The sequence below is a fragment of the Lepisosteus platostomus genome, chromosome 2 (genome assembly GCF_059453375.1).
Source record: "Lepisosteus platostomus isolate fLepPlt1 chromosome 2, fLepPlt1.hap1, whole genome shotgun sequence".
NCBI classification, from domain to species: domain Eukaryota; kingdom Metazoa; phylum Chordata; class Actinopteri; order Semionotiformes; family Lepisosteidae; genus Lepisosteus; species Lepisosteus platostomus.
This window is the reverse complement of record NC_142612.1, coordinates 74,080,895-74,096,946: the sequence shown is the minus strand read 5'-3', so window position 1 is coordinate 74,096,946 and position 16,052 is coordinate 74,080,895. Positions and strand designations below refer to the sequence as shown.

At 38.0% G+C, this 16,052-nt stretch overlaps 2 protein-coding genes and 1 long non-coding RNA gene across 3 annotated transcripts; 2 read left to right on the top strand and 1 right to left on the bottom strand.

Moving 5' to 3' along the window:
• Positions 1-277: 277 nt before the first annotated feature.
• On the top strand, positions 278-8,191 carry ap1s3a (adaptor related protein complex 1 subunit sigma 3a). Its single transcript, XM_088617868.1, has 5 exons — positions 278-456; positions 2,801-2,979; positions 3,359-3,467; positions 5,468-5,605; positions 6,974-8,191. Exons 1-5 carry the CDS (start codon positions 454-456, stop codon positions 7,007-7,009), a joined length of 465 nt encoding a protein of 154 aa, XP_088473994.1. The 5' UTR covers positions 278-453; the 3' UTR covers positions 7,010-8,191.
• A 1,006-nt stretch (positions 8,192-9,197) lies between these two features.
• Positions 9,198-11,464, bottom strand: scg2a (secretogranin II a). Its single transcript, XM_088617850.1, has one exon. The coding sequence runs from the start codon at positions 11,462-11,464 to the stop codon at positions 9,581-9,583; it is 1,884 nt and encodes a 627-aa protein (XP_088473976.1). The 3' UTR covers positions 9,198-9,580.
• A 10-nt stretch (positions 11,465-11,474) lies between these two features.
• On the top strand, positions 11,475-15,337 carry LOC148677093 (uncharacterized). The gene is made up of 2 exons (XR_015929740.1): positions 11,475-11,948; positions 14,992-15,337. It is a non-coding gene; the product is annotated as an uncharacterized LOC148677093 (long non-coding RNA).
• The last annotated feature ends 715 nt before the right edge of the window (positions 15,338-16,052 follow it).

Here is a 16,052-nt window from a genome sequence, read left to right as displayed (position 1 = left end):
ATCTTAGCAAACTTTGCAGAAAATGTTGAGTACTGATACAGCTGAGTGATGGTAATTAAATGCAGTAGAAACAGCAGCTTCTCTCCCACACAGAAAAGCAACACGGATTACAGTATATTTATTGCATACATATGCGGCTGTTCATCTGGGGTTAATTCTACCTGGCGAATTACCGCACCGCAGCACAGAAGCGGTACAAGCTTTGCAAATACAGCACCTTTGTCTTGCTGACTGACAGGTAAACACCAATCCGGTGTTTGCACGGCAGTGACGTGAGTCTTTTCCTCGGTGGAATTACACGCCAGGGAGGAGTTCAGCAACTTTCTGTTCGGAGAATTCTGGGAAAAGCAACTATGCGTTTACTAAAGATATCGGGACTTTGCGATAAATAAAACAATTTGGTAGTTTTCAATTTAACACGTGCGCTAATCGGACTGTGGGGAATCTTGAAATATGGTAAGTGAGACCCAGCTGGTCTTGTAATTTGATATGAAAGACTATTGTCAGGCAGAGTCGGAGAAGTCCCTCTCTAGAAGAAGGTAGTTTAGACAGGTTTGTGCACCTGCCCGTAGCAGGTGTTACTCTGATTATGAAGCGTCTGAGTAAGTGTTAATTTGAAACCAAATTATTGAGTTTGTTAGAGGGAATGAAAAAAAGAGTCGTCTTTGGTTACTTCGTCGATGGCGTATAATAGTTTGAAAAGATCCACTGCTGTAATACAGAGAACCAGGTGTTTCTGCCTATTATCCGGCGGAACAGGTTGGGTCTGGCGGTGTTTTCCAATAGGTTCCTGTCTCCAGTAATCTGTGCACGCCAAAGTATGTTATTGTTTCATTGATTGATATCTGTTCTCGATGTAGGCTTCCACACTTGCATATTGCTCCGTCAATTAAAAACTGGGGGTTGAGAAGAAGCTATTATTTACAAAATGTAAACAAACGGTAATGTCGCGTTAACATGCATCACGGCATTAGTGTTGTATTTTGGTTTACGTACAGTATAGGAACTACTGAAGGACACTTTGTATTACTAATTTGTACAACACGCGGCTCCTGTTCAAGCGATTTTTACACCACCCTTAATGGATTTATAAAAGAAAACATAAAACAAGCTTATAATGAAAAGGCGCACCCAGTGTTTATAAAGTATATTCAGAAAGGAAAAATTCGTCAGGGTACTGTTTTATCCCGGGATAGAAGTTAGAAAATAAATTGTATTTGAAATCTCCCTTTTGTCTTCGGAAGGGTGGGACACATACCGGATTTCTTTTGCTGTTGTTAAAGGAAGTTCCTCAAACCTACCATGAAACAGTCTTTAGTACATAAATACCTTAAAATGTTAGGTTCAAATTTTGAAAGCTTAATTTCTTAGCAGGAAGCAGCAGTACTAGCTTTATTACACGATAGAAATCTTTTTTTTCGCTTTTAATTTCCTTTGAGCAAAATATCTTTCACGGTTGCAAAAGTAAAAAACAATCTGTTGTAATTAGCTAACAGTACTTTATGGGTTGCATATAGCACTAAGAAATTGTAAACAAGGTATTAAATATATATCAGCAAAATACACCTGGATTGTTTTATATGAGAACAATCTTTTGCATGATTTAAGATTGTGTTATTCGTTCGTGGATGAGTCACTTCCTTTTCTGTGGGTGAATAATTTCTTTAACCTCCTTTGGTTTAATACATTGTAAATAATTTTCTACTGCATGGTACATTAGACTTTAGCAATCAATATTTTTTTCTCTTTTGTATTTCCCTCAGTTGTTTCATACTTTGTTAGCATACTACAGTATGTGTTCTGCAGAATTTAGGAATGTGACTTACAGTGCCTAATCTGAAGAGTTACTCAGTCTTACTTGATCTATTTAACATTTAGAAGTGTAGTGTTCAATAAAATGCAAATTGACCTTTCTTTATACAGCACGTCTCAGCGTTTAGTTCTGTGGCCGGACCAGTTCTGTTCCTCTGCAACATGCATAACTGCAGCCCACACCACTCGCTTCACACATGAAGTAAAAGACAAAGAAAGGCATTGAAGTATTGCCAATATTTAGAACAAAACTGAAAGAAATCTCATCCTTTCATAACTTCGAATATAACTTGTTTTATAGCTCACCTTTTACAATGGCTTGACCCTTTCCAGTTTTACCTGAAAGACCAAATTGTTTGTGAGTATAAAGGATGCAAGATGTTTGATGTCGGTAATTCACAAAGTTTGGGAAGGTTCCAGTTTCAATTCTGTGAGAGGCACAACCTGCATAAATATTCTGACACCAACCCTTTGCCCTTGTTTTTCTTCTTGGGACAAATTTTGAAATGTTGGCCTTTGATTTCACATCGCCCATTAGTATATGTTTTGTAGGCCATAAGGCCTGTGCATGATTTTGTCTGCTCTGTAATAGGCCTTCACCCAAAATATGCAGCAGATTTATTCAATAATAATAAGTAGAAGAAATTATTATATTATAATTCTAATTATAGTTATTAAATATAATTGTTGTGTTACTATTATGTTATAATAGTAATATTCCTTACACTTATATACTAAAGCTCTATTCTGGACACTCTATTCAAAGAGCGATACAGGTAATGGGGTCTCCCCTCCACTGCCACCCAGCCTCATTGACAGCCATAGTGCGCCAGAACGCTCCCCGCACACCAGCTCTCAGTGGGGAGGAGAGCAGAGTGATGCAGTGTGGGGATTATTAGGAGGCCACGATCGGTAAAGGCCAGGGGGGAAGTTTGGCCAGGCCGTGCAGGAGCTGCTCCTCTCAGAAGGGCTGTTGCTTGTGTTTCAGATGCGCTTCATGCTGCTCTTCAGCCGACAGGGCAAGCTGAGGCTGCAGAAATGGTTCATGGCGATCGGCGAGCGCGAGAAGAAGAAGATCATCCGGGACATGACTCAGATGGTCCTGGCTCGCAAGCCAAAGACGTGTAACTTTTTGACATGGAAGGATCTTAAGATTGTATACAAAAGGTAGGAATCCGACGCGTTCCACAGTCCAAACGGCAGAAATGTTGGGTTTTTTTTAATGAATTATGCTTGATTTTTGTTTGTCACGCAGGGAACTGTGGATTTAAGAAAACAATCCAGGTTTGCTTTTAGCGTGATTACTTTTCCCGATTTCCTCCTGCAGAGTTATTCTTCATTTCTTGTTGGCCTTCATTGGTGTCTCTTAGACAGAAAAGCCATCTTTTCAGCAGTGATGGCCAAATCAAGGAATAACCTCTTGACCACAGCTGAAACAGATGTACAGATGTTTTTCACTGATTTATGAATATGGGTCTGATCCATGTTATTGGGACAATAGAAGTTGTATTAACAGGGAATGACAGTCCCTTTTGGTGTTCTGCAGATATGCCAGCTTGTATTTTTGCTGTGCAATGGAAGAAGGAGACAATGAGCTTCTGGCCTTGGAAATCTTGCACCGCTATGTTGAACTCCTGGACAAGTACTTTGGCAATGTAAGATAAATTAATTCGGATTTTTTCCTTCTCACATTTTCAGTTCAGGTGAAGCCAGGCATACTGTTTAATAGAAGAGTTTGCAGACAGTATAGGAAATATTTGTAAGTCTTTATCACTACGATTAAATGTAAACTTCCATAATATGTGTGTTGTGTGTAATCTTTTCAGGATGGTTAGTCAAATATGAGATGTTGAATCTCCCATGATAAATTCTGAATACTAAAACACTACAAGAAATTGCTTTTTGCACAACATTTATAAAGTATTGACATAGGATAGTATCAAACTAACAGATCAGACAAGCCATTATAATGAGCTAAAATGTGATTAAAACTTTTTCAAAGCTAATTTAAAGGGGAACTGCAGTCCCAATTTCTCAGACCAGTTGTTAAATCTCAGTAACAAAATAAATTGACAGTATTGCAAAATTTCACAAATTTTGAATTAAGCACAAAATCATGAATTTTTTGGAAGTATTGTAATATTGCAGTGTTGTTGCTAACCCCTGGTCTCCCCACGGGTGAGAGCAAGAGTTCCCTCGAATTGCAATGCGAGACAGCCCTTCCTGCTCACTAGTCACTATAATGACTAATGTATTGAGATGTTCTACTAAATAAGGTTGTGCTGCAGACATTTCACCACTGCACATTCCTGGAAATTTCATCTATTTTTTTAATGTAAATTGGAGGTTTTACACATTACTGTGCACATTTTACTTTCATTGTGGTTTGAAATGCATTTATCAATGCCAATTCATTCTAACCCACAAATATAAAAATTGTGTTACAGTTCCCCTTTATTTGTTTATATAAAACTGCTTATTAAACATGGTAGTTTATATATTTTCATCATTTTCAGGAAGCCCACCTCCAGTCCTAGTCTATTAATGATTTTTTAAATTAAGTTTTCCCATTCACCAGAGGCGAATGGAAGATACCCAAAGCTCTGACACAGAAATAAAGGGTATTCTATATTGTGCCCCAAGAATAAATTAATTTTATTATCAAAAAGTGCTTAATTGATAATAGGAGATAGTTAAAGTTTTGGAAGTTGTCTTTTGAAACTTAAGTCGTTCATTACTTTGTATGCCCTCCAATCTGATGATGTACAGTGCTTTTAGGAAGTATTCACCCCCTTGAATTTTTTCGCATTGTGTTCCTGTTACACTTCCAACTTTTAACACATTGAAATATGTTTTTCTCCCTTCACTAACACAATAAATTCAACACATTTAGGAATCAAAAAAAATTTTATTCAAGAACATTCGTTTCTCCAGAATGAAAGACTTACATTTCTCATTTACAAAAGTATTCACCCACCCCCCGATTCATAAGAATTTACATATGATATATTAGAAAATATTGTTTTTGTCCAAACTCTTCAGTCTAAACTTAATCACCATGATAAAGATTATGTCTCTTAGAACAGCAAAAAACGTATGTATAATGTGATTGTTTCTTCATAGAATGGTGCTACATAAATCTTTCTTTATAGTTGCTTCATAAGTAACAAATGATTTATAGCTCTCATAGGAATGGTTTGTAGATCAATGCAAATACCTGCCGAGTCTGTGTAAATGTTACATAACATATAGATTTGTGATTATACACAAATGAAACACATTAAATTTTTATTAAGCATTTGGAAAGACTTGATAATATAGGGATACAGTGGTGCTAGAAAGTTTGTGAACCCTTTAGAATTTTCTGAATTTCTGCATAAATTTGACCTAAAATGTCATCAGATCTTCATCTAAGTCATAAAAATAGATAAAGAGAACCCAATAAAATAAATAACACACAAAAGGATATTCTTTTTCATTCATTTATTCAATCAAAATGATCTAAAAGGATAACTGTATGTCCAGATCAAATGTATTGCAGCTTTTTTATTTCTCTCGTCTCATTTAATTTTGCACATTTCACTTCATAAACCTCAACTTGGGATTTTAAGGAGATCTGTTGCACAATAAAAATCTCGTGCTTTGCAACCTGCAGGTGTGTGAGTTGGACATCATTTTTAATTTTGAAAAGGCCTATTTCATACTTGACGAGTTTCTCATGGGAGGAGAGATTCAGGAAACATCCAAATTGTTGATCTCAAAATCGATTGAGGAGTCTGATATGTTACAGGAGGTGAGTCCAGCAAGCAAAATCATGCTTCCAGGGTAATAAACTGGCGTTTTTCATTTCAGTTTGTGTTACAACCAGTTGAGTAACCATTGTCACAGATGCAAGCCACTAGCACAATGTGCTAGAGTTGTATGAAGGAAACAAGGCCCAGCTGTAATAAATTGTGTATAATTAAATCATTCTTTGATCTTACCATTAAATTAAATAATTACTTGCATATCACTGTTCATTTTTTAAAACCCATTAAGTGAAGAACATATATGGTCAACTAGAATAATTTTTATGTGCGGCTACGTCTTTCACTTATTATAACATCTTGCCACGAACAGTTTCTTTTCAGAAAAGTCTTTTATTTCCCTCTCAATTTTCCTGTTCTATCTTAAGTTTGTCGCTGCCGCATGGCAACTTTTCTGATGCTATTGTCTTGACTTTATTGTAGTCCCTGCTTTTCTTTGCTTATATTAATAGTTTTACTGAAAAAAATGAATATCATCAGGTAAAAGTAAAAATGTAAGTCTATTAAACGTTGACTCTTGATGAAATACGATTTATTTTGGTTAGCAAAAAGCAATATATTTTTTAGTTTAATAATTCAAGTAACAGCATGCAGCATATAATTTGGAATCTTTCCCTGAAGAAAAATAATTAATAGGGAATGGAAGGAAAATTGAATCCGTTCATGTTCTTTCTCTGTCTCTGTTCACTGGTAATTGTAACTCAGGGTTAGGTTTTGGGGTGTTCAGTCTGGCTTAATGTTTCTGTGCTGTGTGTTGATTAAGAAAGAAACCTTATGTGATGTTAAAAGTATCACCATAAATGTACTTGTACATCAGTATGGAGTCCGGGTATTTTCAGAAATTACTTTAATGATGTTCATTGGATCACGGTAAAGGTTACCTTGTTCAGATAACTTTTAGTTTAGTTCACTAGGATATTTCACATACTTTATGTATAAGCCATAACTTCAGTCACGCTCATTGGGTGCTAAGAAGTTTTGGTGTCTATTTCATAAACTGCTTGCTTGTCATTGTCCATGTATTTGACATTTCAGAAACTGCTATGACCAAACAAAGTTAAGCCTTGTGTTTTGAGTTTTGGCCATTGGAGCATTGATCTATGCAAAGTGGAAGTTGTAGCACTGTTCTTCTCTTCTGCCATGTGTTTTCAGAAAAAAAAACACATATCTCATTGAACTCCAAGAGTCTCGTCTCATTTTTCAAAATTGCTTTAATTTATAAAAATGTGTGCAGGTGAATGATGTGATATAATTGCTATTCATAGACTGGAATAGCTATGTTACTGTAGATAGTAAGACCATCAGACAAGCTGTTAATGTTAACTATTAATGGGTTTTCTTCTTTTTCTTTCCAGACAATGGAGGAATATATGAGTAAGCCAGCATTTTAAAAGAAAATGTTTTAATGAAGTATCATGTTTCAGACTTGAAGATTTGGGAGTTTATGAGCTAAAAGTGAATTAATTGAAAATGTAGAGTTCTCACCAAAGTGCCACATCCTTAAATTACATCTGATTTATACTTAATACTCTCATTATCTTCTCATGTAATATTGTCAATGAGTAGTGTCATTTTGGAATTATGTTAAAGTCTCCATTTCTGTTTAAGTTTTCATTCATCTGATTCAAATGTATTTCAATGGAATACATATTGAGTGCATCCTGTTATATGAAGGCCTGAAAAATATCTGACAAATGTGTGCCACCATCTGTTGGACCTGGTAGTCAGGCTGATGGACATGTACGAGGGTTCTGATTTCAGGAAAAATTAAAAATCACTAAGCTTCATAGAGACAGGATTTGTAATTATTGTAGTTTTAAAACTACAGTCCTTACATTTTTTACCACTAGATCAACAAGCCCTGAAATGAAATTCCCTGCCTTTTTATCATTTTTCCCGATAACAGCTTTTTCAAACAATGAAAAATAAAATATAACAATGCTTTTCATAAGTGGGTCTTGACACCGTTATTATATGAATTGTTCGATGTTTCATATCTTAACTCAGATTACATTAGAAACACAAAGCTGTGTTGAAAATACCTTTGTCATAAAATAATATTTTCATAAATAAGTCTTTACTTTGTCTTTTTCTTTATGGTCACTCATTCTTGATTTCTGGTTATATATTTTTGCCAGTAAACATTATTATAATTATTTAAAGGAGTCGACAGTAAAAAGTAGAGGTATAACAGCGAGGTTTAATACGACCTGAAAAAGGACTGCACTGCTTATTGTCCTGAATGCTGAATGGGACTGGTGTTACTAATATACAGTGTAGGTGTGAAAAGTTTCAGGAGCTGATAGTCCATGTGATGTCCAATAAGATTTTAAACAGCAGAATCCTATATTTGCACTCTGACCAAATGTACAATTTGATTCTAATGATTAAATAGTGTTTTGATCTGAAATTGTCTAATAAGTCATGAAGGAATTCAAATGACCACTATGTTCTTGATCGATCCCAGAGGGAAAGTAAAGAAAACACATTTTGTTGAAAACGCTAGTTGGATTTCATTTGATATCACTGGAAAACTTGTACGATGGGTATTATTTATACGAGTACAAATTAGTTTATAACTTTTGTAATAACCAAAACTACTACTACTATTATTCTTTTATTATTATTAATATTATTTTTAATATGAAGGTGGTTGTGAAATTAAGCAAACCATATGTACTTTTTGTATACGAAGCTTCCTCTTAATAAAGGTAAATCCATTAACAAACACAAGTCACAGTAATGTGTTGCATTATGGTATATTCTTTATTCTGCCTGGAAAGCCTAAAGTTGGATGCAGATCTATGAGTGTGCAACGGAACTAACCTTAACAGAGCTGTAAAAACTTGCTCCTTGCTCACATTGCTCCTACGTGTAACATGTAATGTTTGGTTAAATTCACATAACCTCTTGATACTTCATGTGCTAAGGCCAAAAACACTGGCTTCTTGTGCTGTGTTGATTTATAACTGCAGGGGGTTGTCAGTAGAGATGAATGATTCCATAACAAAATAATAGTGTGCCAAGAAGGGGATGTGTTATTCTCATTACAATGACAAACATACAGCTCAAAGAACGTTGGCCTTTCTGTCATTTAAGATTTAATAAGAATGAAGTTGCCTATAGGGACAATCAGACTCTGAAGCAGTGGATTTATTCACTATAAACATTCCAGCAAAAAGCTGCTGTTAGTAGAAAAAGCCATTTTCTCATGTTGATTTTATACAAAGGTGAATTTCACCCCCTGGCACTCGCTGATAGATATAACAAACATTACCTAGTTGGAAAGTAAAGACGAATTGGTACTTTGCGATTTGGTGTTGCACAAATGTCACGGTAGAGAAATTAAATTGCAGAATGCTGTGAAGAGCAAGAGCTGTCCAAGTCCTGAACGGACGCAGTTTTTTTTTTGCAGTAACAGTGGCTGCGAAAGTAGGGAGTTTCCTTCCCCGATGTTATGAGCTTTAAACCCACACGCATAACCATAACCTCTAATGCTGAACAAAAGTGCCCACCCTTTTCCTTCATAGTTTTTATCTCTATGTTCCTTGTCAAATGAGACAACATTACACAACAGCGGAAAATAATACCAGTAAATGCTTTATTTATTTAAAGTACTTTACACATGATGGAATACAAGTACGAAATATCATATTGATAAAAACACAACAGAACCCAAATTATCCAACACTGATTCATTTGTAGGCTGTTTTAAGGTACATCAGATGAAAGGTTTCACTGTCCCGTTTTAAGGACGGTGTTTGTCCAACACCAAGTGTTGTAACAATAAAAACATTTAAGTATCACAAAATCAGGGACTACCACAAACAAAATTAAGTTCGTTCGCCGCTACATCAAATCAGACCTTTGATTTTTTTAATTAAAGATTAAGAGCTACTGTACTTTAACGGAACTTTTTTTTTAATGTGGAAATAATATTCGTGGAAAGTTAACCTGACAGCCTACATCCCATTCAACTTTTTGCCATAAATGTCCCTGTCTTCATTTTCTCTAGTCTCTTGGTTTAGATATCCCAACATTTTCAGCAACATATCTTCATCTAAGCGTTGTGATTTCGAGGCATTCCCCTGCTCTCCGTCCTCGGACAATCTTTTTGTTGGTGATGTTTTGTCGGAGCTAATATGGTCAAAGTAATCTTTCATTGCCTGCTCGTATGTTCCGTAGGCTACTTGATCTTCCTTTGAGGAAAGCTGAGGGGTGCGTTTGAGGTCGATTTTGTTGAGCATTTTGGGGTACTTAGACAGCAATCTTGCAGCAAGATAAGTAGCTAATTCATCGTCATCAGTGGCTTCGTCATAATCCATTTTAGTTTTGTCATAATCACCTGGGAGACCGCTGGGCTCAGATAAAACGTAATCCCCCCTCCGGGCACTTGGGGCAGACAGTCTCGAATGCCCGTGTTTAGATTGGATTTGCTTTAAGATGTATTTTGGGTTTGGGTTGCCTTTAGCTTCCAGTCCAAGAATTTTCAAAACATCTTCTGTATTTAAATCGTCAGGAATGTCGTTCGGGAGCATTTCAGGAAGCCGTCGGTTAAAAGGTTTCTTTGCAGGAACCCTTTCTTTATTGTAAGGAGAAATCTGGCTCAGTTTGTCTTCAATTCTGTCTAAATCCTCGGGCACTTCAGGTTCCACCTCTGCTTCTAAGATTTTATCCTGCTTTTTTACCTCCCCGCTTTTCAGCATCTCTATTAAATCCTCGGGTGGGATTTGTAATCTCCTAGATATTTCAATCAGCTGATATATAGCTTGTGGGTCAACTTCTAACGACCCGCTGGGTCCGACTGTCCTCTTCTCGTTGTTCTGTTCCTCCTGGGGTCTTTCACTGTTGTCTCTCTTCTCGTTTCGTTCGCTCTTTTCCAGAAACTTTAACAGGTAGCGGTCCACGAGTTTGTTGAAGTCGTCGGGGTCTTCCTTTTCCGCGTACTTGGGCTGGCTGGATCTTTTAAGGCTGTCGCCAGCCTCGTCGGAGCCTCTGTCAAACTCCTCCCGGCTGTCCTTCACTTCCTCGGTTTCCGTTTCGACCTTTTCCTCCACCGGCGTCCAGTCTTCTCCCCCCGCCACGTCTTCGTAGGCGAGGTTGTTGACCCTGTAAATGTCGTCGTCGTTGTCTCTGTAGAACCGCTGGTCCTCATCCAGACTCTGCCGCTTCTGGTTGCTGGGAGCCGACAGCTTGCCCAGCTCCTCGAAAACAGATTCGAGGGTGGCCAGGCTCTGGGGTGTGTACTGCTCCTCCACAATTTCGTTGGTGCGCTTGTAGGGGTTTTCCCTGGAGTCTTCGTCTTCGAAGAGAAGCTGGTACTTCTTTAAAGGCTTGTTCCGCTCGGGCAAAGGGTTGTCGCCATAATCGCCGATTTCATCTGCAGGGCTGTCTTCTTCGGCGTACTGCCGGTTGTTAAACGCGTACCGCGTACCCGACAGCGACGGCTTAGACTCCTTCTCGGCTCGCTGGAGGGCTCTTAGCAATATTTTGACCCACTGGGATTTATCGTCCTGCCAGGCTTCCCTAACGTCTGGAGCAGCGCTTTGCTCGGGGCCGGCCATGTTTTGAACGGGAGCGAGCCTCAACAGGGAGCGAAACTTCTCCATGTCGTCGTAGTCGGGAATCGGCTCTTCGTCGTTTGTTTGCTGCCTGAGGTTTTCTATGTACTCCAAGGCTTTGACCATGTCAGAATTAGGCACAAAATAAGGGGTTTTGAGTCTGCTCTCTGGCTCATCGTCCCTCATTTTGTGTTGCCTTACTGAAGCGCCATTAATGCAACAAGTGTGAAGAAGGCTAGTGACAATAACCACCGCTCCTGCGAGGGAGATCTTGGGAAGAGACATCTTCTTATTGCCTAAAAACAATAACATGTAAAGTTAATCTTTTTTTCTAAGGCAAATACGGCGTATTGCAATTATTCCCCGTGGTGCCTTTCTACAAATAGAAATGAAAAAAAAAAGATGATCTGTTCGAAAACATCATCCGCACTCAAAGATTAATTCAGTGTGACTAATAAACGAACGACTCAAGTCCTCTGGGACCGTCACATTCACAGTCACACGATGTGTTTATATTGTATCTAAGCCAGGAATTGCGTGCCTATGACAAAAATCCTCTCAAAAATCAGCCGAGTGTTAAAGAAAAGAATCGTGTCTGCCAGTCATTGAATAGCCCATCTTTCATCAGTGCGGTAATATCATCAGTTTTGAAATTACTGGTCACTGGATGATTCACTACGTTTCCAAGGTAACCTGTGCTCTTCGCTATTGCAGCCCTACACCCAGGATAAACCCTTGTTTCTCAGAAGAAGAAAAAAAACAAAAGCAGGTAAACGTTTAACTTCATAACTTCACAATTATTCAAAGGAGTATGATGATATATAAAATGCCATCATTTTTGGATTCGGCAAAATTTTAAGTACATTTTTTTTTTTTACATTCCGTGATATTCCCTTATTGTTTAGTGACAACGTCTCCGACCGGGAATAACGATCGAAAATACAAGAAGCATGCAACCATATCTCATTAAGTTTTATAATTATAGCGTTGAGGATTTGGTGGGGGAAATCTGAATTGTGAAACAAAAGTGATAGCATACACATTCAAATATTTTCGTTCTACGACTCTGCTTTGAATGTACCCTTAAAGAATCTGTTGACAGATAAGCTACAGTACGTTACCTTAGAAAGTAGTTCAGACAACGGAAGAGTCTGAGCAGAACATCTCTTTCTTGCCAGCTCCGCGAGAAAGTACTCCTCTTTTCAGCACCAGGACAGTTCCTTCTCGTTATATGAGGCGCCACCCGACCTTTGCGTCATTGAGACCTACGTAATATGTTTTTTTTTTCATGTCAAACCGGAGAAATAACAAGCAGAGAAACCGGTCTCCCTTTTGAGCTATTGATCATAGTTTCGTATGAGGTTGCATCGGCATTTAACAATCGATTTCCTTTCGAACCGTTTCCTTTAGTTCTTTCATTTTGCGAAGAGCATTTAAACGTGCTGACTGCCGAGCAGTCGCCTACATACAGTGATTGAGTTGTCAGATTTTTTATTCCTTTTTTTTTGTCTTTTCTGGATAATAGATATACTCAAAGTATAGATTGCCCAGCAGATCTAATAATCGGAATTTGACAAGCTATCAATGGAACCATAATTATCCTGTCTTGAAATAAACCCTTATATGACGGATGCTGCTTCGTGATTGGTGACCACTTGTTGTTGCGTTACTCGCCAGCTCTCTGTGCTACGTTTACGATTTGCTGTGCTGAGCTCTAGTTAGCATCGTGGAACGCACACAATGGTCTCGATTATATTGGATTTGGACTTCACTTTTCTAATTTATTTTATCCGCTTTTGATTTTATGTATTGCTATTCTATCCAATAATTAACCCCATGCTAAAATAGAAACACTGTCCTTTATTTTTCTTGCTGTCTCCGCTATTCCACGGGCCTGTACGACACGAACTGAAAGGTTGCACAAATGAATGCAGTCAATTAGTGATCCAGACTACCAAGCGACAGTGACTGCAGGGGCTGCAGTAAATAAAGGCTGCCATGCCGAAGGCTGTTTGCGTGTAGGTTGTCCAACCTTGAAAATTTCTGAAAACAAAATATTTTTCTTAATAATAAATCAGAACTGATCATTGCTCCGTTAATACCAGTTTCATTGATACAAAGCATGATTCGACTTTCATAAAGTGCGGATGAGCTGTAATACAAGGAAACACCTGATCATGTTTCTCATATTAGCAATTAGATTAACTAAAAAGACAAGGAATATATAAAACACCTTCTACCCCACTAAGATGGACTTTAAATTTAGGTTATTCAAAGGTCTTTTTTATGAAAGGAGTTTTAGAAACTAGAGAGAGGAAACTTTTTTTATTGTCTCAATAATGCAATGCGCACTCTAAAACTATATGATGACCGGTATCTCCGATCTACGAAGGGAAGTAATATTCGTGTAATATGTTTAGTAATAAAAGATTTCGTGATTCCACGGAATGGAGGTTTTCAATTCATGAAGTGGAGCCTTAGGCGGATCTGTCGTCTGTGTTGTCTTACGCACTGCGAAGACAGTGTTAAATCTCCCGATGACTCATTCACCAAATCCGCGAACAACAGGAGGTTTGCTGCCGCAGAATCCTGTACTGCAGAAAATATCATTGATAAATGCAGGAGGAAAGTCAGAGCTCTTACATTATGAGCAGCCACTATAATCGTTAAATAAATCCAGATCATTCAAGATTGTTCATGCTCTGGAAGTATATGGTAATTTATTAAGTCCCCCCAATATGTTGATATAACATGTGTTAGTCATCATGATTGTCACATTTTCCTCTTCACAGAACTGTTGTTAATTAAGAAGCTGATCTGCCAATGAAAACTACATAAATGAGTTAATGCACCACATATTCAAAGCCCTGTGTTGGGCCATTCCTTCTTATCAGCCCTATGATATTTTACAACCTGAGCCTGTACAGTATGCATTGAATCTAAACACACTTATTTTAGAGTTAAATTATAGAGGAGAATCTTCAATAAAGCTGATTCAATAAAACTGATTTCTTCAGTTCACTATGACAACTACTTTTAAAAATGTGTTTCCTATAACAAAGCTATCTTGCGGGTAGCATACCTACAACCAGTAATTTCAGGCTGGTGCCCCTCTTTTGAGTTTTTATCTTCTCCATGGTCTAGTGGTCTTTGGGACCCAACTTACAACCTGTCTCCCAAAGACTGGCTAGGTCTTAATAGCTGTAAATGACCACTTTCTTGATGTCTCTGTGATGGTTTGGTCCCAGTTTGCACTATATACATCCTGAATACACCTGTTTCCTGTGACTTCTCACTGTGCTATCTTTAGGTGCCAAAAATGACACTTCACGGTTGAAATCAGCATTGAAAGCACTTTCTATGCAAGTACTGGACTTTCAATGAGTTCTAGTTCAAATTTACCACATCTAAATTTGGGAAAAGACGTCTCAACTTGATATAGAAATGAATGGCTAAAACATATGTCTGTCTGCAGAAAACACCAGATTGTGTTAGAATGAAATGACTAATTGGTTATGTAGCTGTTCATTACTAAGATGAGCCTGTTACAATTTCACTCTCCAAAATGTTCCAATAACACCCCCTCCTCCCCACCACCATCACGAAATGTTCAGTTTTTGGTTTCAAGTGAATCTGAGTGTAAAGGGAATTAATCTTTGGAAGTTCAGATTTAGAATAAACAAATACAGATGACATGAAGTCTTTCAGGATAGATACAGTATATGAACATGTTCTTTGTGCATTATCAGAAAGTTCATCTTAGGTTTCCTAGTATCCATCCATTTGTTTCCTACCTGCTTTATCCAATACAGGGTTGTGGGGGAGCCAGAACCTATCCCAGCAAGCAACAGTTGCAAGACAGCTCACACCCTGAATGGGACAACACTCCATCCCAGGGTACACACAGACACTCAGACCAGGGCCAGCTTTCCCAAAAGCCTTTTAACCTGCCAGCATGTAGAGAAGGAAACCCACATGAGTACAGGGATGACATACAAACTCCACACAGATAGCATCCCAGGTCAGGAGCTGGACCCAGGGCCCCAGTGCTGTAAGGCAGTGACACTAACCACTGTGCCACCTGTTTCTTAGTATCATTTATCCTAAATGTGTTTTACAAGCATTAAATTGTTTCAGAAACAACCATTTGGACAGCAATTACCAGCAACTTAGACTGGAGATTTGTTTCCTTCTTTAAGCAAAAGTAAACATTCCAAATTCAGTAGTTTTCACCAGGGTCCTGAAGACTTGCCAGAGCAAGCATGAAAGTAGATGTCTTGTCTGATACTCATTAAAAAATAACAGCATCCTGCTTTGAGGCAAATCACAGCTTTTTTCACCCTTATTTTAACAATAAGCCTTATTTGTTAACCCACTCCGTTCAAATACATCTAGAGGAAAAGGGTATTCAGCAAGCCAAGGCTGTGGAATGGCTTGACGTCAAACAGTCTATTTAGCAACCAAGTCACATCCAGATCTGAATATAAGACCTTGGTGAAGATCTGAGTCACTCTCTTCTGAGACTTCGTGCAACGGCTGAGCAGCGCAGCACACACACACCGAACAACAGAACAGAATTCATTATTTGTCTGAAGTTGCTATTTTTGGGGGGGGTGGAGGTAAAAATAAAATGCCTTGGTTTTCAGATGTGACTGGGTTTTTCATTCATAAACTCTGCTCCTAAGTTCAAGCCCTGAATCTCTGAAAATGAGGAAAAGGGATAGAAACAAACGCAGTGGTTAATTCCATGCTGAAAAGTAAAAGGAAAATAAAATAAAAACACCATTCTGGCTGATTTGCCTTCAAGAGGTGTGTTGGAAACAAAGGAGAGATCTGAGAAGGCTGAGGAGAAAGAGAATGAGAGAATGAGAGA